At 48.0% G+C, this 26,636-nt stretch overlaps 1 protein-coding gene and 1 long non-coding RNA gene across 2 annotated transcripts; one reads left to right on the top strand and one right to left on the bottom strand.

The window, feature by feature from the left end:
* Nucleotides 1-345: 345 nt before the first annotated feature.
* PLAT (plasminogen activator, tissue type) lies at nt 346-24,784 on the bottom strand. The gene is made up of 14 exons (XM_019440684.2): nt 24,647-24,784; nt 13,520-13,617; nt 12,624-12,666; nt 10,722-10,859; nt 10,032-10,142; nt 9,497-9,671; nt 8,743-8,834; nt 7,074-7,248; nt 6,451-6,536; nt 4,661-4,856; nt 4,413-4,549; nt 4,108-4,248; nt 2,850-3,016; nt 346-1,283 (listed from the first exon to the last, which is right to left on the bottom strand). The coding sequence occupies exons 2-14, from the start codon at nt 13,589-13,591 to the stop codon at nt 1,125-1,127; spliced, it is 1,692 nt and encodes a 563-aa protein (XP_019296229.1). The 5' UTR covers nt 13,592-13,617; nt 24,647-24,784; the 3' UTR covers nt 346-1,124.
* Nucleotides 6,216-7,846, top strand: LOC109262267 (uncharacterized). The gene is made up of 3 exons (XR_002077691.2): nt 6,216-6,408; nt 6,590-6,691; nt 7,616-7,846. It is a non-coding gene; the product is annotated as an uncharacterized LOC109262267 (long non-coding RNA).
* Nucleotides 24,785-26,636: the final 1,852 nt, after the last annotated feature.

Below are 26,636 nucleotides of genomic sequence, written 5' to 3'. Positions count from 1 at the left end.
GAAACTTCCCCTTGACTTTACCTCCCCCAACTCCCAAGTAGGTAATCAGTCTCTCCTCAGGGTCCCAGGGCAGCTCTTCCTGCCCATGGGGTCCGGTGTCTGTGCTTTAAGAATCACCTTTTTGCATCCAAGTTGTCTCAAGATTTCTTTCTTGGCCATCAGCTCCGGACCCCACCACCATTCCAAGAGCCCATCACTAGTACATTATAAAGTATTCTGTATATGTCGGATGAATGAAAGGAAATATTTGAAATGATTTTAAAGATGTGACCATGAATGACAAGAATAAATAAGCCGTGAGATACTGCCAACGTAACAATATTACTCCACTCTGATTTGGGAAAATATGTGAAAAATATATCTGAATTTATTATCTCAGCACAGTATAATACAGGGGTGTGGCAACAAAGTAAAAATGAAAATGGATTGATATAAATATACTAAAGCCTAGTTTGTCAGGTATTAAAATGATACAAGTCTCCTGTTTTATTATAAAGTTTATACAGAAAAAAGATTTACACTATCCACAAAAGGATTTCCTTCCAAGAGCTGTAGAGTGGAGAAAGGGAAAAGCCAAACACTGGATTTAAAAGATGTTGAGGACATGATCTGGCCAGCCAGCCCATCCCGTATTAGCAGGCCCATGTTGGGCTTCCTTGTGGGTATAAATAGACATTCCATTTCTAAAGCAATCCTTCCTTCCTGAAGGATCTAGATGATGGGTTGTTTTTTGTTTTTGTTTTTGTTTTTTTACTACTGAGACATGCTTTCATCTTTGTGGTCCCATTTCCAGCACTTCACATGTTGACAGATCAGGAGGTGGGGCTTTTGGTCTACCTCTCTTCTGCCCTAGATGGTCGTATTCCAGGAGGGGTTGGCTTTTATCTGTCTTCTCAGCTGACAGAATCCAGTCTGAAATCCAATCTTAGCCCCTGGAAACTTCTAAAATGGGAAGTACCTGTGAAAACCTATCCTCTCCCCTCTCCTATCGGTTCCCCCCACCCGCCACCCACTTGTACTGTGTTATGGCTCATCTCTGTGAAGAAGCACCCCGCCTTGGTGTGTCTTCTGAAGTGGAGGAAGCTGGGGCTTCCTCCCGATGTCAGGGAACTGGGAGTCCTTGGTCATGGTCGCATATTGTCTTGAATCCAGTCTAGGTAATTAGTAATCTTGGTATATACACCTGGAACATCTTTCTGCCCACAGCCAAGGCCCCAGCTGATGATGCCAACTAGAGTCATGTGGTTGTCCTTCATACACACCAAGGGGCCACCTGAGTCACCCTGCAAAAGAGAGAACAGGTCAGTTTGCACAACACACAGACTCTTTAGGGGGAAGTTAGGGTTAATATTGTAGTGCTATCGTATTCTTCAAAGTACTTAGCTCAGAGAGGGAAATTGTTATCTCAAAGATCTTGATCCTGTAGGGGATTAGGTTCTACATTGCAAAATAGAATTGAGATAATTGCTCAGATATTTCAGGCCACAACCCTGGTTTTAACTCTCCCACTTACTAGCTATGTGGGCTTAGACTCACTGTGCTTCAATATTCTTATTCTGTATTCAATATTCAATATTCTGTAAAATAGACTTCATGCTAGCTACCATATAAAGTTATTATAGGAATTAATTGGGAGAGAGCATGAAGAACTCTGAGAACGACATATGACATTTTGTAAGACTCTGGGTAATTGGCTGTTACCGTCTTATTGAACCAAAATAATTTCTTGTTTTTGTTTTTAAGTTGAAGCTTGCAGATCATATTTTCACTTTGCATACAACTTTTTATGACTGTTGAGCCAGGGGTACAGCTGAGGTTTCTGAAGAAATCATTCAGAAAGAGACAAAGGTTGTCAAGGAACTGAGGGCAGAGGCTGATATGATTACCTTATAAGAACAAAGCCCACAAAGTCTTTGATGCAAGAGCCCTGCTTCCTTCTTTTTGTTTCCCCTCCAACCCCCAGGCCCTCGATGGAGAGCCTGACACACTGTAGGTTTGAAAATGTCTCATCAATAACTGTGCCTTGGTTATATTTAGGTCCTAATGCCACAGGTTGGTCTGTGTCCCATACCCAGTCCCTCATTATCACGAAAGAGAAGTACTAACTCTGATAAGGATGCCAACACAGACAACCTGAAATAGTTTGCTTTCCCAGGCTAAAAACCTCATATTAGGGCTGAATAAGAGTTTTTAAAACTTATTTCTCACAAATCATCCATGTCCCCCTTCCTAGTAAGCTACAGCCCCTCCTCCCCCTTCTACGTGGCAGACCCCAGTTCTCCAGCACCCCCAGAAGTCAAGATTTGCTTTATTTGGGGCGCCTGGGTGGCTGAGTCAGTTAAGCATCCGACCCGACTTCGGCTCAGGTCACGATCTCGTGGTTCATGAGTTTGACCCCTGTGCCGGGTTCTGTGCTGACAACTCAGAGCCTGGAGCCTGCTTCAGATTCTGTGTCTCCCTCTTTCTCTATCCCTCCCCTGCTTGTGCTCTGTCTCTCTCAAAATTAAATAAACATTAAAAAAAAAAAGAACTGCTTAATTTGTGTTGCTTTATCCATCACTTCAATAGTCAATCAATTGCCTGGGCCTACAGGAAACCCTGAACCAGGTGGAGTTTCCGGTAGAGACATTGGGGAAATTTCCTGCAGTTTAGATTTCATAACTTTGGGTAACTTTGATCTTTCTCTGATTGTGTTATTCTTTGAGGCCCTCATCTCGAACTTCCACTGCCTCCTCAAGATGAGATCCCCCGGTTCTGGCTGTAACTTGTTTCTTGGTTCGGAGCCTGTTGGCCAAGGGACACTTTTACCCTTGGGTGGGTTCAGGCTCTGGCGAGACTCTCGTGTTTACCTGGCAGGCATCATGGATGTTTGCCTGGTTCCCACCACTTCGTGTGTCTCCAGCACACAGCATATTGTTCGTCACGGTTCTGTTAAACAAGTGTTGTGACGTGCAGCGGCCGGCTGGGTACAGCCTGACATGAGCCTCCTTCAACCGCTCAGAATAGAAAGGAGAAGCTGCAAGAGAGAAGGGAAAGTGTCCGATGGTTTTAGGGAAAGTATTTGTAAACCTTTTGGAGGGAGGAAGCCAAATTTTCCAATAATGGCTAACTTGTCTCGAGCTTTCACACATATTAGGTGGACGCCTACAAAATCGTCAAGATTGTTTTGACTGACAAAGCCAGAAATCTTACAGAGTTTAGCCCATGGTTTCTCAGTAGTAGCACTGGTGACGTTGGGGCCAGATAATGTGAGGGGGGCTCTCCTGGGCACTGCAGATGTCTGCAGCATCCTGGGCTTCTGTTCCCTAAATGCTAGTATAAACCTCCATCCTGAGTTGTGACGATCAAAGATGCCTCCAGACATTGCCGGGGTCTGCTGGGGGGGCAAAATCACCCCAGTTGAAAACCACTGCCTTCACCTACTATCATTTCATTCTCACCGTCTAAGGAGGCAGCTAAGTCTACCCCCATGTTACTGGTGAGAACACAGGGGCTTGGGACGGTGTAAAACAAAAATCCCCGTCCTGGGCCACACTGCTACAAGATGCAGATCTCAGATTTGATCTCCGGACTACGCGACCAGAGAGTCCAAGAACCACACCCCCTAGGGGCGCCTGGGTGGCTCAGTCGGTTAGGCCTCCGACTTCGGCTCAGGTCACGATCTCGTGGTCCGTGAGTTCAAGCCCCGCGTCGGGCTCCGGGCTGATGGCTCAGAGCCTGGAGCCTGCTTCTGATTCTGTGTCTCCCTCTGTCTCTGCCCCTCCCCCGTTCATGCTCTGTCTCTCTCTGTCCCAAAAATAAATAAACGTTAAAAAAAAAAAAAAGAACCACACCCCCTAATCACTGTACTCCACTTCTTATCAGAACCTTCCTGAAGTCTGAAGCTCTTCAAAGCACTTGTATTACTCAGACCCTTCGTGGCCTGCACAGTGACCCTGCGAAGTAGGGAAGGCAGGTGAGGGGTTCTCGGTCCGCAGGGAACTTGCCTACATTTACATCAGTGCCTGAACCAGGGCTAGAACGTCACTGCTTTTTCTTCCACCAGAAAGTGCATGCCCTGCTGTCCTGCAGACAGACAGGATGGGGCCGAGACTTCCTTCCACTTACACGCCTCGTGCTTGCCGTAGCCAGACAGCTCACATTCTGTCCAGTCAGGCAGGCGCAGGTCAGCTTCAGGGAGACAGACGGTACGGACAGTGTCACTCTCCTGGGCACACTGTAGCGAGTCTGACTGCAGTTTCAGCAGTGCTGGGAGAAGAGGAAGAAGGGAATAAGCCGCGTGGGAAGGGCTGCTTCTGACTTGAGGGGAGGAAGACGAAGGAGGAGGCGAGGGGGGGGGGGGGAAGAGGTGTGAGTGCACATGTGTGGCTGTGTATGGTGCCGTCCGCAGCGGGGAGAATGTGACATCTTACCAATATCGTTGTCGTAAGTGTCGTCATCAAATTCCTTATGGATGATGTATTTTTCTACTTCAAATTTCTGCTCCTCCTCTCCAGGGACCACTCGGTACGTTCTGCCCAGGACCACCTTAAGGTGGTGGGGAGGATACCTAATGGAGAAACAGCCTTATGCTCTGCTCACTGTAAGGCTCCTTCTAACAGGCCTGGGTTCAAGGCCTTAGAGTCTAGGGAGACCTGCTGGGTTTTTCTGAAGTGCCTACCTCTCCTGCAAGCAGTGCGCAGCAGACAGGACCCAGCAGGAACTGATCAGTATTCCACCACACAAAAACCTCTCCCCTGGTGACCTCCTGTTCTTGACAAAGATGGCAGCTTGCCACGGGTGAGAGGTGATGTCTGCGTAGAGTCCTCCTTTAATGCGGAACTGAGGCTGCTTGTACTGTCTCAGCCCACAGGTGGCTGGGAGAGGAAAGGAAAGAGAAGGGACGTCAGACCTGTGGTCCCTGGCGGGGGGTTCCTTGAGCACCTATCTTGGTTTCTTCTCTTGGAACCCCAAGTTTCTACAGGCTTACTGCACTTCTCCAGGTTAGCAGAGAGTGAGAGGACAGTCTGCATGGTAATAAAAACCACAGCTTTCATTTGTCGAGTACATGGTACATGCCAACCATCACAGGTACACTTCCTTTAACCCTCATGACATGGAACTTCAGAGAGTCTGGGAAATTTTTGCCCAAAATCACAGGGGCATCTGGATTAGAACCCAGACCTGCCAGACTCCAAACTGGGGGTCTTTCTGCCGTGCTTCATTACTCCTGGCTTTTTCCTGCACCTGCTGCCTGGCTGCAGAAATAACACGGCAGTGCAACTTCCTCCAATGGGCAATGTTCCCCATTTCTTTTTCATCTACTAACTTTGCCCACTTTTCAAGGCTTAGGTGAAATCCCAACTCCTCTTGAGGCTTTCTTAACACTCCCAGCCCACCAGGCTCTGAATGAGCTTGCTGATCCTGCCCACTGAGGACCTACCATGTAGGACTTTGGCTGTGAGTTCATTGGTGGTTTGTGTCTTACTTGCCCAGTTAAATAATACGTTCCTTGAGAAACATTCTGGCAGGTACGTGCATTCACAGGAACTGAGTAATAATAATCTATTCACAGAGGGGCACCTGGGTCGCTTAGTTGGTTAAGTGTCCAACTTCATCTCAGATCATGATACCACGGTTTGTGAGTTCGGAGCCCCGCATTGGGCTCTTCGCTAACGGCATGGAGTCTGCTTAGATGCTCTTCCAAACTCTCTCTCTCTCTCTGTCCCCATTCCTCTCACACTTATACTCTTTCTCTCTTTCAAAATAAATAAACTTTTAAAAAGTTTATAATAATCTATTCTCAGTGTCTTTTTTTAGCAAAATGTGCCAACTTAAATTTTCTCTGTCTTCCACCCCCTCCACTAACCCAGTGTTAACCCCCTCCAGAGTCCCCCTGTGTTAAATGGGCTCTGTGGGAAAGGTGGAAAAGCTCACAGCAGAAGTACAAGCTGTGGGGTCTGAGGATGCGGTGTCAGACCCCAGCTGTGTGGCTCAGAGCCCAGTGAGCTTGGGCAGGCCACATGACTTCTGAGCTGCTTTCCTCATCAGTAAGCTGGACGTAGGAGGACTGCCTGTCACCACGTTGTCGGGAGCACACAGTGAGAGCACTTTGCTATCTAGGGAGCCACATATGAGAGCTATCCTCCTCTATGCTCACTATGACCTCATGGTCAATCATTAATAAAGGCAACTGGAGAGAGAAGTTTAGAGCCTAATAAATGCTAAGAGCAACTGGCAAGTTCTTCTCTTTCTTTCTGCCCCTCCCATCCTGGTCGTGCGTGGGAAGTGAGCACCTGCCCAGAGTGTTGTCATCCTACCGTGGCTCCAGTCATGGGAGGCCCTTCCCCACCAAGGCCCTCCTAAAAATCTGGGTCTGAAGCAGACAGCTGTGAAGACACGGGGAATGGTAGAGGAAATGGCCAGGAGGTGAGACTGGGCAGAGGGATGTGGCCAAGGGCCAGCCCTTACAGCACTGGGGCACATCACAGTATTCCCACGTCAACTTGTGGTCCTTCAACACGTGGCACCAGGGCTTGGCATCTCCATCTGGGTTCCTAGATGGTGAGAGAGGTCAAGGTTCTCAATCACATTTTCAATCCCATCACAGGCCACGTGAGCGAGGAAGGAGGCTCAGTAAACCGATGGCAAAAACACTGAGCTGGGCAGGAGGGTCCTGAGTTCTGAACTTGGCTCCATCAGAGATCTCACGGTAGGAAAACAATCTTAACTTTGTTTTTCTATCAGCAATATAACATCGTCATCTCGCAGGTGTGTTGGAAGGTACCGTGAGCAATGCTATGAGAACACTCTTATGACTCACTGGGAGAAAGGTGCCACAGAGGAACAGAACAATGAGGACAGAGTGGCTGTGGGATGGCACCTCTAGCCTGGGATGTGGGCTGAAACACTGGTGAACTTCACTCTTCATAACAGGTGTTATTCCAGCAAATGAATACGTGCGGCCAGATAATGTCCATGGTTCCTTCCCACCCACTGAGTCTTTCATACAACTTTAGGCATGAAATCTCTCATCCCACCGCCCACTCCTGCCCCCTGCCCAGATAGGAACCCATGGCCCCTGTGCTACGTACCGGCAGTAGTTGTGTTTGCCCAGGCCCAGTGCCTGGGCGTTGTTCTTCCACGCTGTGTAGACCTTGCCTATCAGGGCCCTGGAACTCCACTGGAGGCAGGAGGCACCAGACGCGGTGAGGCTGTAGGTGCCACGGTATGCTAACCCTTTTCCAAAGTAGCAGTCCCCGTTTTTTTCTGGAACAAAAGAAAGTCTCACATTGACACATAGCCAATTAAATGCTACAGCAGGCATATCAGGGTTTGCAGCCGGAGCCGCTGGCCCGAGAGGCTGTAGGCAGCCAGGCTCGCCATAAGAAGGACGTGATAGCATCCCAACTCCCCTCTTTCCTCATTCTTCCAACCCTTTTACAGAGGGATGCGAAGTGGCTTCTGTCTGCTGGGCCAACTTTCATGATTGGATGTGGCTTCCGAGATTGCTGTGTCGAGTGATGCTGAGGGTGGATTCGCATTCAGCAGACAGGGATGCTGTGTTCAATTATAGGTGATTATTGCTGGAGCTGCTTTGAAAGTAACAGGGGGTTTCCTGGTTTGTACTTGACAGGTTGTGGCGAACCAAGGATCTTCAATGGACGGACATGTCCACAGCCCCTAACTTCCCAGATTTTGTCTGCCAGTGATCTGAAGGATTTGTTGGGCTCGAGCAGGAGAGAGGACATGGACCCAGGAATGCTGCCTATTTTCACCTATTTGCCCCCATTTTACCCTCCTTTCTCCCAATTTGAAACTGGCAAAGTGTACCACTATAAACAGTATAATTAAAGGGCCACCTAGACCAGTGAGTCCCAATTTTACCAATCCTGGGAGTGGGGAGGATGCTTTAGAATTAGTGTAAAGAGGAGGTGCCTGGGTGGCTCAGTCGGTTGAGTGTCCGACTTCGGCTCAGGTCATGATCTCACAGTTCATGAGTTCGAGCCCCATGTCAGGCTCTGTGCTGACAGCTCAGGGCCTGGAGCCTGCTTCAGATTCTGTGTGTGTGTGTCTCTCTCTCTGCTCCTTCCCTGCTCACACGCTGTATCTCTCTGTCTCAAAAATAAATAAAGATTTTAAAAAATTTAAAAAAAAAAGAATTAGTGTAAAGAGCCCTCAAATTCACAGACAGGTATGTGTCTGACATACAGGTAGGTATGTCAGACCTACCTGTAGACAGAATGTACATTATTATCGTATATGAGTGGTTAGAACTTTAAAACTTCTTTTTCATACTATTGTGACATCATTGTTTGTGAAAGCACCACAGAACTCAGGGTGCTTTTTTGTAACTTAGGGTTTTTAAATTTGGGAAATTTTCTCTTATTAAACATTTTTAAAGAGAGAGACAGAGATTGAGAATTAAGCCCATCAATCACAAAAGGGAGAATCTCTGTTCATCCTCAAGAGGACTGGAAAGCACCCATGCGGCCCACCTTCTCCTCTGTAAACGAGGAACCTGAGGGTCGGGGGGGGGGGGGGGCGGGGGTGGGTAAAGAGACCAGCTCAAGGTCAAACAGCTAGTTAGAAGCCAGGCCTGAGTGAAGATCTGAGTCTCCTGACTTTCTTCCCTCTGCGAACAAAATGGTCAACCACTAGCCCACTCCTCCGTCTCCTCAGTTGTAGAAACACTATCAGATCTGTCTTTCGAGACTCTTCTTCCCCAGACACCACCAGGGAAGGCGGGGAGGCTGCGCTTACCCTTGGGGCAGGCTGGCGTGCTGCAGAACTCAGTGCTGTACTGCCCTGCCTTGAAGACGTAGCACCAGGGCCTTGAGTCTCTGTCTGGGTTCCTGAAAAAGCAGCCAGGGAAGGCCAGAGGAGGTGAAAAGGGAAGTCTCCCTCTCAGACCCAAGGCCTTTGCATCCTCTTCTGGGGAAAAGGTTAGTGCATTTCTGGTCGTACACAGGGCAGTTGTATCGTGTTAGGTGGAAGTATGACCTGGTCATTGTCTTCATGTGGAGAGTAAGTATGGTTGAAGGAGGCCCAGGAGCCATGTTGACAAGGGGTGGCCTGTGACGGTTAGTTTTATGTGTTACCTTGGCTATAATGCCCAGTTATTTAATCAAACATGAACCTAGGTGCTGTGGTGAAGAGATCGCTACGGTTAACAGCTGCAGTCGACTCTGAGTAGAGATCATCCTCCATCTGTGGGCAGCCTCATCCAATCTGCGGGAGGCCTTATGAGCAAAAGCTGGGAAGAAATTCTGCCTCAAGACTGTGCTGTCAAAGCCTGTCTGAGCGCCCACCTCGCTGGCCTGCCTACAGATGTGAGACTTGCCACCTCCCACAATTGGGTGAGCCAATTCCTTATAATAAATTCCTGTATGTGTATCTAATGTATTGGTTCTCTGTCTCTGGGGAACCATGGCTGATCTGAACTAGGCCTTTTCCCCGACTCTAGTAGCTCCTCACCAGAGGAAAGCCCACCCGGTAGGGAGGACGGCCCTCTCACCTGCAGTAATTGTGGTTCCCAAGGCCTAGCATGATGGCGTTTGGCCTGCGTCCGTTGTAGGGCTTCAGGGCCAGTACGCTGCTGTTCCAGTTGATACACTCGGCCCCGCTTTCCGCTGTGCTCCACGTGCCCCTGTAGGTGATACCCTGGTCCTTGTAGCATGTGGCACTGGCATCTGATCAAAACAGGACAGGTGACATCTCACATGTGAGTCCCCCTCTTTCCTTTAGATTTCCAAAGGGGTTTCGCACCTGCTCTGGCATCACCCCCAAGCCAGTGTGGCGGGCTGGCTTCGGAAGCTACCGGAGCAAAGGAGGTAAACGGGGCGGCCAGTTCACCCAGCTGACTGGCGGCAGAGCCAGACTCCAGCCCAGCACCCAAGACGGCACCCACTGGGCCCAGCGCTTTGATTGCCTAACCGACCCTTGGACGACCTTCCCTGTCCCCACCCCGCCCCCGTCACCACACTCTTCCTCCCCTTCCTGGGAAGATTTGGGATTCTGTCCCTCTCTCGCACCACCTACCCACCACTCACCTATTTCACAGCGTTTCCCTGAAAACCCTTCAGGACACTCGCAGACAAAATCTGAGAAATATAGAGCCTGCCGGCACGTCCCCCCATTGAAGCACCTCGGTTCGCTGCAACCTGCCAAGTACAAACAAGGAATTACTTCAAAGCAGTTCCAAGGATAAAGGAGTTAAAATTTTAAGAGTGCGCTCTACCTGCCAGACACTGTTCTAGGCAGTTTACAAAAATAACTCATTTAATCCTCACTGCGCCCCATGAAGTAGGTAATACTTTCTCCCCATTTGACAGACAAGGAAGCTGAGGCCGGGTGAGTGAAGGCAGAGCCCCAGGCCCCAGGCTTGCTTGTTTGCTCAGCACATTCACATTTGCCCAAGGCAAAAGGAGGTCTGGACAAGCCAGGGACATGAAATACAGGGTTTGGGCCCAGGAAACTGGACCCAAAGCTCGAAGCTTCCACTGGCAGTCCATACGTACATTTAAAAAAAATATACTTTTAAAGTTTATTTATTTATTTTGAGAGAGGGAAAGAGTGTGTGTGTGGGAGTGGAAGAGCAGCAGAGGAGAGAGGGAGAGTGAGAATCCCAAGCAGGCTCTGCACTGTCAGCCCTCGAACCCAGAAACTGTAAGATCATGACGGAGTCAGGATCGAGAGTCAGAGGCTAGCTGACTGAGCCACCCAGGGGCCCCCATACGTACTTCTGACGGGCACCGAGTGGCACAGCGAGTGACCGCTGTTGCACCAGCAGTATTCCAGCCGGTTGCTTCTGAGTACGGGACGCAGCCACGACTCATTCTGCAGGTACAGCATCTGTGTTTTTTCATCCCTGCAGGTCACTGTAACGAAAGACAGGCTGGCCTCTTGAGGGCACAACTCACCAAACACTGACATCCCGCCCCTGGTTCCACTGAGAAAATCCCTCAGTTTTTTTGTTTTGTTTTGTTTTGTTTTAAATTTAAATTCAAGCTGGTTAACGTACAGTGTAGTATTGGTTTCAGGAGTAGAACCCGGTGATTCATCTCTTACATAACACACTCAGTGATCAACCCAACAGGTGCCCTCCTTAATCCCCATCACCCATTTAGCCCATCCCCCACTCCCCTCCCCTCCAGCAGCCCTCAGTTTGTCCTCTGTCTTTTAAGAGCCTCTTCTGGTTTGCCTCCCTCTCTCTTTTTATCTTATTTTTCCTTCCCTTCCTCTGTGTTCATCTGTTTTGTTTCTTAAATTCCACATATGAACCTCACTCACTTTTAATACAACCCATCCTTCATGCCTTTTTTGCCCTCGGCCGGAAGATAGCAGATACCTAAGAATTTGTCACCAAAGACCACTTTAATTACTTTTCTTCTGATGGGCCTTCATCTTGGAAGAATTTATCGATCAAAATACATTTACAAAGTAAGACTCTAATTTTTCATATTAATTCATCTAAAATATGCACATGTATACGTATAAATTGCCTGCCAGAGTTTTTGATCCACGTGAGTATTACCACACTGAAATGATGCATTGCTAGCCCAAGAGAAAGAAAATCCACATTTTAGTCTGTGTGGGAAATGTGCTACTCCTGCCAGTATTTTTTGTATAAATGAATATAGTCTAAGTGCTCGCATTGATATTCTCACCCTTTGTCTCTGTTCGCAAACCAGAAAGCCAACTTCACAAATCTTTAACTTTTCATTAATTAAAGACGTGACAAGCACTCATTGTACATAATTTTTCTGTTGTTTCTTTGGAGGGTCCCCTGGGGTCAGGACACCCTTGTCAGAAATGCTTATCCAACAGCAAAGGCATTAAGAGTTACTGCCATGACTCACTGTGAGGAAACTTCCACTTCAAAAGAGGTGTTGCAAAGCCTCCCAGACCCGAAGGAAGTAGGTCATGAAGGACAGAGATGAAGGCCCCAAGTTGGTGGCTTCAGACTTGAAGCTGGGCCCAGAGTTCTTCCAACAAGAGTCAAGACAATCCGGCTGCTGGCATATTTTATTTTTGGAATCCTACCTAATGCTCATGGGGATGTTCCTCAGGTTTCTAGAGTCGACTCTAGACTCGGTCTTATAGAGAGAGTCTTTCCACAGCTGTGGAACTCCTGTGAGACTACCCAGCTTAGTTACCCCATTTTTACCAGACAGAAGAAATGGAAGCACAGAGATGGCAGTTGACAAAGATGCCACATGGACTCAGGTGGGAAGGGGATTGCAGCCCAGGAAAAAGACCCTGGAGGACCAGCACAGCTGCAGCTGGCCATGGGGTGACCTTAGGCAGGTCACCGCTCCATCTCCAGCTCGGGTTTCTCACCTGTGTCACAGGGTTTCGGGCCACTGAGCTGGCAGGTTCCCACCAGCTCTGTGACTCCCTGAGGGCCACCTGCTCTGGCCTCTCAAACCTGGCATCAGCTAACTGGGTGGATGGCTAAGTGATGGGCAGGGGGGACACAGGTGCCTTTGCAGAATCACCCTGCGAAATCTCACCTTCACACAGCTCAAGTAAGCTGGGTGTGGTGGCAGATAAATTCCCTGACAGAGCGCCTGGAGCTCCTAAGTCCTGACTCTGCCTCCCGCCTCCACTGACCCCCTCCACTGACCTCAGCGTCATCTTACCTCTGTAAGATCTGGCTCCTCTTCTGAATCGTGGGTGGATTTCCTGCAAAGCCACCAGAGGTGGAGGAAGGATCAGCACATATTAGGTATCTTAAGAACAATGGTGGTTGATCCAGAGACCACTGGCGCACCTGCCAATCAGATGCTACCTGCCCCAGGAGCCCCCCCTCAGGTAACTGGCCCCAGGTGCAATGTCCACTTCTCGCCTTCTTTTCTAATTCTTCCTCCCCTTCTAGACCAGTGCCTCCAGAATAACTTTCTGAATGATGAAAATCTTTAATATCTGTGCTGTCCAATACCATAGCCTGAACTGGATTTTTAAATTTTATTTAATTCTGAATTTAAATAGCCACAAGGGGCGAGTGGAATTGTAGTCACACACACACCCACATACACACACACACACCCGCTGATTCCCTCCATGTAGCCATCCCCAACTCTCTCTCCTCTAAAATCTCGCTGGGCCTTCCATGATGGTGCTCTTGTTTGCTGGGCATTTTTAGAGAGCATGTCTACAGGACAGCTCCCATCCCAGTTAGATGGCGAGTGGCACTGGTGGCTTCCCAGCTTCCACGGCTCACTGTGTAGGCACTATCTTTCCCAAATACTTTATGGATTAATTCAAGCACATTCTTTAAAAACAGCTCCAAAGAAGGCAGTCAGAGACAGTGGGGTAGAATTAAGAACTGTTTACTGAGGTCAGCAGAACTGCCTAGAGTTCTGCCCCCCGGAACCCTGAATCCCAAGCATCCCGCACAGAGAGGAGTATGTGCACTATACTCTGCGAATGCTGACCTCTGCCTCTCCACTCTGACGTTAGCCCACCCTGGGCTCCCGAGGGCCTTGAGGGTCCATAGGCCCGTGGAGGAGGGCACAGACCTGACCCGCACACCCACCTGGCTGGGCAAGGTGAGGGCTGCCCCACAAAACAGCAGGGTGAACACCAGCTCTTTCCTCAGGTTATTCATCGTTCCTTTGGAGCGTCCCTTAAATTCTGGAAGAAGAAGGGAAAAAAGCTCAATCGTGTGATTGAGAGATGAAGGAATATGATAAAACTCAAGAACCCATGACTTTATTATGGCGTCTCCCCTCCAGCATCCGCTCCCACAGAGGGAAATGCCACAAATATCTGGAAGATTCCTTTAATTGTGCATATTTACCATCTTAACCATTGATATATGTGTATAGTTCAGTGGCATTAAGCACATTCATCACCACCACCCATCTGCAGAACTTTATCATCTTCCCAAACTGAATCTCTACACCCACGACCCACTAACTCCCCACTCCCCTGGCAACCACCATTGTACTCTCTGTCTTTATGAATATGACAACTCTCAAGTTTCCTCACATAAGTAGAATCCTACAACACACGTCCGTTTGTGACTGGCTTATTTCATTAGCATAATGTTCTCAAGGTTCATCCATGTGGTGGCCATGTGTCAGATTCTCTTCCCTTTTTAAAGCTGAAGAAAATTCCATTGTGTGTATAGACCACATCTTGTTTATCCATTAGTCCATCAATGGACATGGGTTGCTAGAAGATCATGTTGCCCAGGGATGTCTGTGGGCTGAATAGCGTAGGCCATCCCTGGCACTTCTTGGCAGCCTGGGTACCCCATGCCCTGGCTTGATTTTCCTAGAAGTGAATTCCTGCCCTGGGAGATGGAACCACAGAAATGTCCCCTCTCTGACTTTCTTGGAGGACACCGTAGGGATTCTATTGCGGGCACGTTACAGAGCCAGACTACCTCAGATTACCTGGGTTCTTAACTGGCATGCCTCCTGGTCCAGCACAGGAAATGCTCCCCTGCACCAGCTCGCACCCTCCCCACAGCTCCCTCGGATTTTACAGACGGGCCGGCAAAGTGTAGGTTGGCAGAAAGGAACAGAAGCATCTGCTTTTTGGTTATTAGACTCAGATCTTCCTGGACCCAAAATTCCCAGTTTCCATGTGCTGTTCCCCAGTGATCTTGCCCTCAGCAGCTTAAAGTAGGTTAGTTGGTCGGGGTGTTATTTTGTGGTCTGGCAGACCCACTCGCTCCTTTGTCCACAAGAATTAAATCAGGGCATTTCTTCCCTTGACTCATTTCCCTTCAGTCACAACAACTTTTGGTCCCACCCCTCCTCCCCATCCCCAGGGTCCTCAGGGCCCTGTCAGATCAGGGGCTTCCAGAAATTTCATCCTGGGCTGGCTCTGGCTCCTTCTTTGTTTCTTTGCAAAAAGCTTCCCTGTGGGAAGTGCTCTTCCCCTCACTGGCCACAGGCCCCCTTCAGAGCAAGGATGACAAAGAAAGAGAGTGGGGTGGTGGGAGGACTCTTTCTGCCTCACTGCTTCTTCTGGGGTTGCCGGGGACAGGCAGAGGAGGGAGAGGGAGCGAGAGGGCAGTGGGGGCTGGTCAACGAGATTCGCACACCCAGGCTCAGAGGGCGTCTGCCAACCAGCACGGCCCTTCCCCAGCCCCTCCCCCACTGGGAAGGAAGCCAAAAGAAGGCAGGATCTGGGCCTTTGTTCTAATCTGGTGTGTCAAGCAAGGCCCCCCTCCCGGGCAGGGTAGGGCAGGGTAGGGCAGGGTAGGGCAGGGTAGGGTGTGCTCTTGGAGGAGGGGGACGGCTTTCTCACTCTGAGGAGGAAGCTCTCTACTGCTCACAGGTTTCCCAAAGTTTCTGAAGAGAGCAGTTAGGGAGTTGAGGCCATCAGAAACAAGAACACTCAGTATAATCTTCTGACCGCAGGAATCTGCTCCGGACTTTCCTTCTCAGGTTTCCTTACCTTTCCCCTTTCTTAAAATGGCCCGAAACCCCTCTTAAATTTCCCTTCTTCATTTCATCCCATTTCTTTATAACCTTTTACAATGGATCTTCTTGGGGCGCCTGGGTGGCTCAGTCTGTTAAGCATCCGACTTCGACTCAGGTCATGATCTCGCGGTCCGTGAGCTCGAGCCCCGCGTCAGGCTCTCTGCTGACAGCTCAGAGCCTGGAGCCTGCTTCAGATTCTGTGTCTCCCTCTCTCTCTGACCCTCCCCCCATTCATGCTGTCTCTCCCTGTCTCAAAAATAAATAAACATTAAAAAAAAAAGTTAAAATGGATCTTCTTACATGGATCCCCCCTCTTTCTTCCTGATGTTAGTCCTGATTCTTGTAGTGTATAGATTGTCCCATCCTTTATTATCTGGGCCAGGCCTTGAGGTTAGGGGGACCTCTAAGCTCTTGGGACTTTATGAAGAAATGCTGAATGAAACAATGAATGAATTAGTAAACGAGTCACCAATCAACAAAGAACTTAACCCTTCTTAGCGATGCATGTCAAACCAACCAGCCCTTTGAATAAACTCATTAGCCTAAGCGCAGGGGGTTGGATGCCCACTGGGATACAGGGATACCATTTTACTTCAAGAACGCAGGGGCCTAACAACAACAACAACCACAAACTCTGGGTCCTCCTAAATGGAACACCATTCTAGATGTCAGAAAGTTGCGAAGTGAGAAATGGAATATTAACACATTTGCATTCCCTGGACAAATGGGAGAGGGCGACCAGATCAGGGAGGCACAGCATGACTTAGGGCTGGAGTGGCGGCTCCCACAGCTGCATCATGTTAAAACCCTTTGGCGACTAAGGGGCATAAGGGGCAAAGGGGTCTACTTTTGTCTTCCGTTCCTGGGAGAGTTCGAGACCATCTCTGTTCTATCTGTCCTCCACTTTTTTGGGCCTTGCCGGGCCTTGAGCTGACCCAGTGACAGTCTCCAACAAGGCAACAGCTCCATCTCGCTGCACAGAGGCAATGAGAGCAGCTGGACAGGCTGAACGGGGTAAGAGGATGACAAAGAAGTGAGTCATCCTGCAAGCAGACCAGCAGTGTAGTCCAAAGACAAGGGAGAAAGAGGAGAGGAGGAAAAAATGTGTCCTTGTTTTGCCTTCATTAAAGAGGTGGCTGTAGCGATCTGGGGGCAGTGCCTGGACAAAGAACCAAGTGAATACCAGAAACAGGGGCTCAGACTCTGGGTGTATGGGGCCTCTGCCAGGGCAGACTTCAGCAACATGAACCACAGGCTGCCACCAAAGGCAGAAGCACCATGTGGGAGTCAGATGCGAGGTGTAAGGGTAAGAAGTCCTTTGGGGTTCATTTTATAAATACAAAGACTTGTCATTTTTTTTTCTGTGTTCTCTTCCTTTTGCTATATTTAAGTTTCCCAGAGTCAGAAAACTAAAAAAGCAAGGAAGGAAGGGGAAAGAAGGAAGGAAGGAAGGAAGGAGGGAGGGAGGGAAGAGGGAGAAAGGGATGGAAGAAAGGAAGGAAGGAGAAGGAAAAAGAAAAAAGACAAACCACTAGGATGTCTCACTTTGGTTGGACTGGAATCCCTGAATCCCTGAAAGCATCACTGTATGAGAGTAATGGTAGAATGGCCATAAGTCCTGTGGTCCCCGGGGTCCTAAGGACCCAGCCCCAGCAGGTCCACCCTAGCATACAAAGTTGATTTTGGCAGATTTGCAAAAGGCACCCTCTCTGGTGGATGGACTTCAATAGACATGGAGCTTGGCAAGTTGACAAAGAATCTGTGCAAATTAAAAAACAAGCACACAAAAAAACAGGACCCATGGCCTGGCAAATAAAGCATGGACTGCATTTCAAGGATGCATGGATGGGCACCCTTGTGTGGGACTCAGCCTGCACATCTGTGTGCGGCAGCCTCATCTGCTCCTAGAGCATCTCTGACCTCCCTGCCTCAAAGCTGTGTTGGTCCTGCCGGCTACAGCAACAGAGTTAACTCTGTTCACTGGCCCTTCTGAACAACAGTGAATGATGACTGTTCCAGGGGAAAAATGGGAACAGTGGACTGGTAACCAGGGAGGGGGTTACTCTCCTAGAGCCAAGGAAGTGTGCCATTGTAGCTGAGAAATCAATGATCCTGCCAGCCAGAAACTCAAGTGTTCATTTCTGCAGTGGTAACATGGCAGAGTGCTGACTGATAGGCACCCAGCCAGAGGAAGGACCTGGGGGTCATTCCTGAGGGTGACCTGTTGTCCTCAGTGCCTTTGCATTTCCCTTTGCACTCTCCTCCACTGTCCTACCTTCTCCATGCTCCCTCTGAAAAATCTGTCCTCCGGAAAGGAACCGCTATCCTCATTCACAGAAGGTTAGAGTGACTGAATAAAAATTGATACGCTGCCCTTCGCAAAAGCATCTATATTTTGAGACATAAAATCTGCTCCCTGGGATGCAAATCCAAGTGGTCTGGACTCTGGAGCTTTCTTCCAGGGCTAACACTCTGTGGTCTTCACTGTTGTGAGAACAAATGACGTAATGGGTGTAAACTAACACACTTATAAATGAGTATAAGTATTTTATTTAAACACAACCACATGCTTGGAGGTGACCGGCAATAAAAGAGCTGCATAAATACAGTCAATCAAGTTCTGGGGTTCTAGGAGCAAACAATGCAATTGCTCCAGCAGGTATAGAACTGGGGGACTTGTAGTTGCTACTCTTGCAAGAAAAAGGCAGAAATATGAGCAAGCTAGACAGAAGATGGAAATTGCAAGGGAAAGACAAAAGTAAGTTGATACTATGATCAAATTTTACACTGTGTGCAAGGTTTGCTACCTTAATCTTTGGTAGAGGAGATTCCTGGGTTATTATTGCTTTGCAAAGCTTCTCTCTGGAAACCTTAGTAAGAGAGAGTCAGTCTCCAAGAATACCAATACTCTAAAATGACTCATGGCTTTAAAACAAATAACACCCTCTCTCCACCCCCCAACCATCATGGCCCAGAATGGATGCCAAAAAATTAGAAAAAAAAGTAGTCCAAGGAAGAACTCCTTGGAACAGCAAAGGCACGTCTGTAGGGTCAGGGCAAGAGAGGGGGTGCGATGGCGGGAGGACCCGGACACAGGAAAGGTGGTGGGGCCCCCACAAAAGCTCACCTTTGCAAGTTCCAGAGGGAGCACAGAACTGGGGGCCAGTAGCCTGGTAACCCTGGTCCCACGTATACAGGTCCTGCTTTTCACAAAGGCCCTGCTCTCAGAATAAAAGCCATTTTCAAAAACTGACAACATGTAAACAATTCTTAACTTTTCAATTCTTCATTTTCTGTGTGTCCAAGTTTTTCCCTCTTCTTGAATAGAGCTCTTTTACAACTGGGGGACAAGAGAGGAAGGGTTTGTTTCTTATCACCTTGATCCATTCCAATGAGGTGATAGAATAGAATCCTCTCCTATCTCTCACCCATCTCACTAGTCCCTCAAGAGCAGCATTCTTTCCAAGGCATCTTCAAAATATAGGCATATGACCTGGGTCTAAGTTAACCTGGCAACTCAGAAAAATCTACACTGAGCACTGTCATCTGCTCCGTGTCCCATGCTTTGCCAGGCAATTCTAGATATTTGGAAGGAATGAGGACGTGTTGGATGTGGGTCTTGGAAAACAGAAGTCCATCCTGCCTCCTTTTACCATAAAAATACAAGAAACCCTTCCCTAATAAACTTATAATCTTGTGAAGAAAAAACAAGGTTCTGCTGGCAAAAGCTGACTCCATTAGTCAGTGCAATAAAATGTTAACCTCGAAGACTGAATCTAAACAATCTGATGTTAATCTAAAACAGTGTCTCATTTTAAGCACGAAGGTAATTCCTCGTATCCCTTCCACTCCCTAAAGCCATCATCACTGCAAGGCAATTAAATATACAATACCTTGATAATTCTTCAGTTTACCTCCAGAATTCAACACACATGAATGAGAAAAATGATCGGAAGCTTTCACTGTATCATTACTGAGTTTGTCCACATTTCACTGGGCTCACCTGAAAGGGATGTTCTAGTATATTTTTGAGAACTGCATGTGGATTCATGCCACTTGCTCCACAGGCACTCGAGTATCTCCCACTTGCCAGGCATAGGGTTTACAAACTTTACAACCCTTTTATAACCATTGAATCATTTAAGGCAATATTATTGTCTTGTTTTTACAGGCGAGAGAATTTAACTTCAAAAAGGTACAAGGACTGGGGCACCAGGGTGGCTCAGTTAGTTGAGCATACAACTTCGGCTCAGGTCATGATCTCTCGGTTTGTGGGTTAGAGCCCCGCATCGGGCTCACCGCTGTCAGCGCAGAGCCTGCCTGGGATCCTCTGTCCCCATCTCTCTCGGCCCCTCCCCTGCTTGCACTGTCTCTCTCTCTCAAAAATAAATAATAATGTTTAAAAATTAATAAAAAAGGTACAAAAGCCTTGGCCCTAAGGTGAGACACTTTGTGACAAGTGGTGTCAGGACTCAAACTCGACATGCTTTCCACCACTCCTTACTGTGTCCTGATGCTGGACTGTAATGTTTTTTAAACCTTAAAAAAAAAAGTTTATTTATTTTTGAGAGGAAGAGAGAGAGAGTGTGTGTAAGAGTGAGCGGGGAAGCGGTAGAGAGAAGGGGGTACAGAGGATCCAAAACGGGTTCTGCACTGACAGCGGTGAGCCCGATGCGGGGTTTGAACTCACAAACTGTGAGATCATGGCCTGAGCCAAACTCGGACGCTCAATGGACCGAGCCACCCAGGAGCCCCTGGACTGTAATGTTTTTAATGTGCTCAGAGTTGATATATGAGAAGGGTAGCATGTAAATGCAAGGAGCATAGCATTTACTGGAGCAAGACTGGAGTCTTTTTTTTTTTTTTTTAACGTTTATTTATTTTTGAGACAGAGAGAGACAGAGCATGAACGGGGAAGGGTCAGAGAGAGGGAGACACAGAATCTGAAACAGGCTCCAGGCTCTGAGCTGTCAGCACAGAGCCCTACGCGGGGCTCGAACTCACGGACCGTGAGATCATGACCTGAGCCAAAGTTGGACACTGAACCGACTGAGCCACCCAGGCGCCCTGCAAGACTGGAGTCTTGACTTCAAATTCCTACTACCACTTACAGGTTGTGTGTGGTTTCCTGGATTTTCTAATGGGCGAATCATTCCTGCCTTGCTGAATTGTTACAGCAATTAGAGAAGAAGCAGACAGAGGCCCTCTAAATGGCCAGTGGGCAGTAAAGTCAGCTATGCTTACTGTCATTAGTGTCCTTCAACAATGGGAGCACCAAAGTCTACAACTTCTTCCTGGAAAAACAACTGAAAACTACCAAGGTAGAAAAGATGCCACCCTCTGTGGGGTTCCCAGTGTGGTCAAGCATTAATACCGAAATCCTGTTCCCTGGATCATGTGGGCATCTTGTGATAAGCTGCAACTAGATTCATTACGACTGAAAGAAAAGTTCACACCTTTCATGTACGTGTGCACAGAACAGTATTAACGGGAGCCCTTATTTCCTGGATATGAGGTGATATCTCTTATGCTATTTTTAATCTGTTTTTTAATTTGCCTTTCCCAGACCTATTTACACCACACAAGCCAGGGCTGCTGTGGACTCTCAGAGGAAGCAGGAACTGGTGCCCAAGACAGCTGGAAGATCTGGGCTGTTGCTCCTGATAAGGGCTGTCTGATGCCGACCACATGAAATGTTCAAAAACCAGAGACATTATGTGATAAAAATAAGGAAACTGGAGCTTCCCAGAAAAAGGAAAACAAAACAAAACAAAACCTTCCCTTTTTCTCTGCATCCCAGGTGGCAGACACCAGCTCTTGCTACAAGAAGGCAAAATAAAACCAGTTTCTCTTTTCTATGAATGTGACAAAAGATCTAGTTGACCAGTAGTCTTTCTCTTTTAGATTATTCATGGTAGGCTACTAGGTTTAGTTTCCCTACGTCCTGTCCCCAACCTGTAAAACATTCAGCTGACATCAAACTGTTCATGCAAAGATCTCTAACAAAGGGACTTGAGAACCTCTTTGAGTGTCATCCTCGAATGCCATCTGTCAGATCCCCCACCCACCCATCTCTCCCTCAAGCCCCAGCTCAGTCTCATTTCCTCCTTGAATTCACAGGTGGAGATTTACCAACTGTATGTATTTACCATCATACATTTCTTGAGCACCAACCATGTACCAGACACAGGCTCCATGGTATAAAGACATATATACTGTATCTTCAGAAGCTCATAGTTTAGGAACGGGACAGACAAGTAATTAGGTAATCACAGTACAGTGTGATCAGCAGTGTGATACGCAGGGATGTAGGGATAGAAGGTGGAAATGCAGAGGAAGAAAGGGTCTTGTTGGAATGTGGAGGAAGGAGATCTAGTTCACTCTCATTGAGGTAGGGGGCTGGTCAAGGTAGGCTCCTGGAATTGATACTATAGAAGCTGTTTGTTGAACAAAATCAAGGGGCGTTCCTGACACAGCATATCCCCAAGATGACAACACTGTGCGGGGTCCAGGATAACAGCAGCAAACAGCCAGAGTTGCTTACTCTTCAGCACAAATACCTTCCATTGGGTAAAGGAAGTTGATTCACAAACCCCAGCCTCTGCCTTCAAGGGCATCCCTAGGGGGAAGTGTGGTTTGGAAAGCCCAAGAGTTCCAAGGACATAAGAGCCTTTGGGGCATGTTCAGTTTCAATTCCCTAATGTCTAGTTGTAAATTAATGGAATATTTGGGACCATATAATAAACAGAAAAGGCTTTGAATACAAAGGTATCCCAGTATCTGGGTTCAGCCTGACCTTGAAGTGGTTACTTCAGAGGCTCAAGTTGGAATCAGATCTTATAGATCAATCCCCAACCGACCTCTCCAAGGCACTGATGCATGCGTCTGGAGCACCAAATAGCCAAACCGTCCTTTGCAACTCAGCTGGGTGTGCTAGCCAAGAGTCGCCCTCTGGGTCATGGTTGTTTGCACAGATAGTGCTAGGCAGCTGCTAAGGACACTCCGTTGCATTAGCTTTAGAGAAAGACCATCTAGTTAGCATCTTCTGGGTAATCATGATAAGTACCAGAACCTGCCCAAGGTTCATAGCCTGAAACTACAGACAGAATTGTTCTCCATGCAAAGCTAACGACCCAAGGAAGGAATGAATGGAATATTCTGGTCACCCGTTGTCCATCCTAACCATCTTACCAGAGCAGTGCTGCAATTCACTCACAGAGAATAAAAATATTATTCTGAGGCTGCAGGTGCACAATGCCAGATAATCAAGTGAAATTGAACATTTCAACCCAAAACCCCAATTTTTCCTCACCACCAGATACTCAGTATCTCTGAGAAGTGTATGGACTTTGTATTTTGACTAGAGGGAAATTCACTACCATTGCTATGAACCATGTTGCCCCCTCATCTGTATGATAGAAAATAACCTGCATACATACTAGAAGCTTTGGAAGTCCTGAAGCTAGATCTTAGCCAGAGGGCCCCTTCAGTTGCTATAAAACCCCATAACCAGAAAAGCTGTTGCTTGCAGATTTAGTAATAGGCCTCCCTTGGAAAGTAAGTTTCCCCAAATGTTCTGTGGTCCCAGCCACTCATTTACAAAAGACTTAGATCGGTATGGTCACTAGGTGTGGCTGGGATGTTGGCTGCAATAGTTGGAAAGGTACTGAGCATAGTCTGCTCAACATGTTAGGACCCAAGGAAATAAAAGCCAAGTCCCAGAGCCCATCCTCAATGAGGACAAAAAACAGCAACACTGCTGTCCCTCAGCTACTCCCTGGCTGCAGGAGCTGTTCCGGTGAAGTCACTGAGGAGTAGCACAGATACCAGGAGTATCTGATAAGAGGCATCACAAAATACACTGAGTTGGTCTTAGGGAGTCTGGACAGAGACTGAGCTATTGGGCAGTGGGGAGCTACTTTTGCTCTTGATGAGATCCAGAGCTTTGAGTCTGGTGTCTCTGAGAATATTCTAGGTAGAATAAATTGATGGGTGCAATGGAGCTATTTCTGTTTCAATATTTACAAATCCCTGCTGGTGCCTCGAGTCTGGCTCTGTGCTTACAGGAAGCACTCACGCTGACTGTCATATATTGATTCCGGACAAGTCAGTGTTGAGATCCCAGGATGAGTCCTCCTGCCCCCACAGGCAAGAATTTCTAGGAAGTTACTTTTGAGGGGACTCCCCATAATAGTTGTATTTGCAGAATATCTTCATGGAATTGCAAACACACACACACAGAGACACACACACAATTATTTTCTGTCATCAACCCACTGCAGGAGACCACCATTATTATTCCAGCTTGGTCACTGCCTCAGCTCAATCATTGGTACCACAGTTCTTTGCATTTGAGTTTGTCACTAGTTACCTGGGAGCTCAGCATGTTTTTCTGCTTTCCTGGCTCCCTCCTGTCCTCCCTCCCAGTGAGGTTAAGAAAATAAAGATAATAACAGTGAAAATCTAGAAAGCTTTGATATGCTTCCTGCAGAATGCTCTTGAAAGAAAAGCCATTGATGTTATCCCCCCCCCCCCCCCCGCCGTAATTGAGAATCCTTAAAGAGGACCTCACACTTGCACACTGGGCAAAACGCCAGAGGACAAACTGACCAGTGGAGATGGGGAGGGGTCGTGGGAGGATATCAGAGGCCTTTCTCTGATGCGTCCTGCTCTTTCCCAGCACTTCCCAACTAATTAATCATGCTCGGAGGCAAGTTGACCATCCTGCATCCCTAGCCCCTGTTCCTTAAAGTTCTTGATGGGCTCTGTTGGGTGCAGGGGCAGGGAGGAGGGAGGGCAGCCCGACATGGCCAGGGACCCTCCAGGCTCAGATAGCCCCAAATCCCGGAGGCAGCTCAGTTCATTCACATTTCTTGCCCGTTAGTCATGAGGTGCTCCCATTGTCTATTCAGAACATTTCTCTACAATTCTTTTCACTTTCCCCTTTACTCTGCAAACAGAGATTTCTTCTCCAAGACATAATCCCTCCTATTCTCTCTTTCCTGACCACCTCGCCCTTCAAAACAGCTTCAGCCTATCCCAATGAAATGCAGATACAGAACGAAGGCTCTGTTTGGGCACTGATTCTAACTAATCCTCTTTTTGCCTGCATTACAAAGTCAGTCCCTCATTAAGGTATTCCTCTAGTGGCTCGGCTTGCCAGAAAGACTTTTAAGAGAGAGAAGAGGAGATGGGCAGACAGAGAGTCACAGAATTCGACCTACCGTCACTGCTTGTCTTCCTTCCCTCCCTGGGAGAGGCTTTCTCTTCAGCCCTGGGCTCCTGCAGGACCTCAGCTCCAATCTCCCTGCACAGCTCCGGCCTCCTTTAAATTTCAAGGCAGGGGGTGGGGTCGGTGGCCCTGGGTGGGCGGGTTTCTCTGCAGCAGCAGGATGCCCAGTGGACAGGGCCACGAGGGAGCCAAACGGGGCGGGCCTGTTTTTATAAAGAGGGGGAGGAAGTTTATGATGGAAGCAGCACAGCCCAGCCTGGCTTCGGGCCAGCCTGATTATTCACAATCCTGATGTCACCGAATCACAGGAATTTGGGAGTTGAACAGAACCTTGACGATCATCTTCCTTTAAAGCCCTAGTCTATGACCTAAAAGAGACCCTCGGGGTCAGCTGGCTGCAAACCTATCATGGAAAGAGGAGTTTGCTATTCTTAGAAAATATACACTGCCGAGGCTGACTGGTTCTTCAGGAATGTCCAGCAATGACTCTGCCCCTCTGAACACAAGACATTGGAAGGACTGGACAGGTGGACCAGTTGCCTCCAGGCACAGAAGTGCCAAAATTGGAGCACTTGGGGAAAGCAGGGCAGTAAACAAAGGCGGGCAGGGCTCCTCTACAGTGGAAAGTAATTCCCAGCCTGGAATATGCGTCAGGTACCTGTCCTGCCACTCATTTCTCTTCTCTGCAAAGAGATGGCTGAGGTCTTTTCAGCTCCAGCATTCCCTGAGTGGGGCTGTGGAATAAAGGCAGGGGGTGGGGGGTGGGGTGGGCCTGAGCCAATGCTCTGTCTAAACGCTTTTTCTGCACAGCCTTGCCTTGAAATTCTATCACTAGCCATCCATCTCTTAAACGAAGGGAAGCTTTCCCATGTTCTGGAGTTTGCTCTTAAATGTGAATGCTCCTGGAAATAGACAGCCTGTTTGACTTGTTAACACCTGCAGATGACTGATAAAGAAAAGCAGCAGGTGTAAGGGAAACGCTTAGGCTTGAATCAGTTGTACCAGTAATGAGGGATGTGACCTCAGTCAGGGTTTGCAATTACGCTGAGCTCTCCCATCAGAGGTCACGTGCGCAGATTAGAGAGCGACAGTGTACATAAGATCCCTGGCACGGCACAGGGCTCGATGCGTAGTATCTGTATTATTGGCTGGTATCTGGCTAGACAAGGCAGTGTGAAAGAAAGAGAAGGAAGAGGGATGCCAGGAGAGGGACCAGAAGGCTGAGGTTGGCAGAGGAAATTGAAGGATGACCAGTTCTTCTGGGAGAGGCCAGATTGCATATATTCCGATCCTAAATGTGCTCACATTTGTCAAGCGATGAGAGCTGATTTTGAGGTTGGAAAATAAGGCAGTTGTGCTCAAAGTCAAGCTGTTTTTCCATATTTCTGTCAGGCCGTAGCTCTGCCAATGACCATTATAGGAAAGGGGAAATACGAGGGCCAGGTTAGCTGCAAAGGAATGGAGCTAGGACATCAGCTAAGCTGTAGCAAAGCGTGGCCCTGTCCCATGGAGACATGTCTACTTCCCTGTAACATGGGAAGCCATGATAAGGATCGGAGGCTTTTTCTGGCATTTTGGTTCAGCAGGGATGGAGGGGTGGTATAAAGAATCTTTAATCTGAACTCCTGTAGAGGATGATTTGCTCCCAAATGATTACATTTAAATCCTTAGCTCACATACAGTTTGCGGTCTGGGTATTGGGTCCTTAAGCCTGAGCGGTGGGGCAGGATATATGTGCCAGGATCTACATACCAGGATCTATATACCAGGGTGTGATCTGGCAGTGGGGAGGGAGAGTCCTTTCCCACCACACATCAGGACACCTACAATTCCACCTTTAGAAATGCATTCTCTTAGATTTTTAGCCCCCAGTTAAAATGCAAATTTAATTACAATCTTCAAGGTAGTCTCTGGTGGGAGGAGTTGTCTCTTGGCCCCTAGGGTGCTGCAGACCTGGGGTCTTGAGGGAGGGAGGGGTAGAC

Source organism: Panthera pardus, unplaced genomic scaffold (assembly GCF_024362965.1).
Source record: "Panthera pardus isolate Hobbes unplaced genomic scaffold, ASM2436296v1 HiC_scaffold_13, whole genome shotgun sequence".
Taxonomy (NCBI): Eukaryota; Metazoa; Chordata; class Mammalia; order Carnivora; family Felidae; genus Panthera; species Panthera pardus.
The sequence above is the reverse complement of the archived record's forward strand: the minus strand, read 5'-3'. Positions and strand labels throughout refer to the sequence as shown.

Bases quoted from the DNA above. Each gene is read 5' to 3' on its own strand.
- PLAT (XM_019440684.2), bottom strand. From the start codon at position 13,591: ATGAATAACCTGAGGAAAGAGCTGGTGTTCACCCTGCTGTTTTGTGGG. The intron at 7,249-8,742 runs GTAAGCGCAGCC...CTTTTGTTCCAG, and splicing joins CACGCCAGCCTGCCCCAAGG to AAAAAAACGGGGACTGCTAC. The intron at 1,284-2,849 runs GTAAACACGAGA...TCTCTTTTGCAG, and splicing joins ACATCCATGATGCCTGCCAG to GGTGACTCAGGTGGCCCCTT.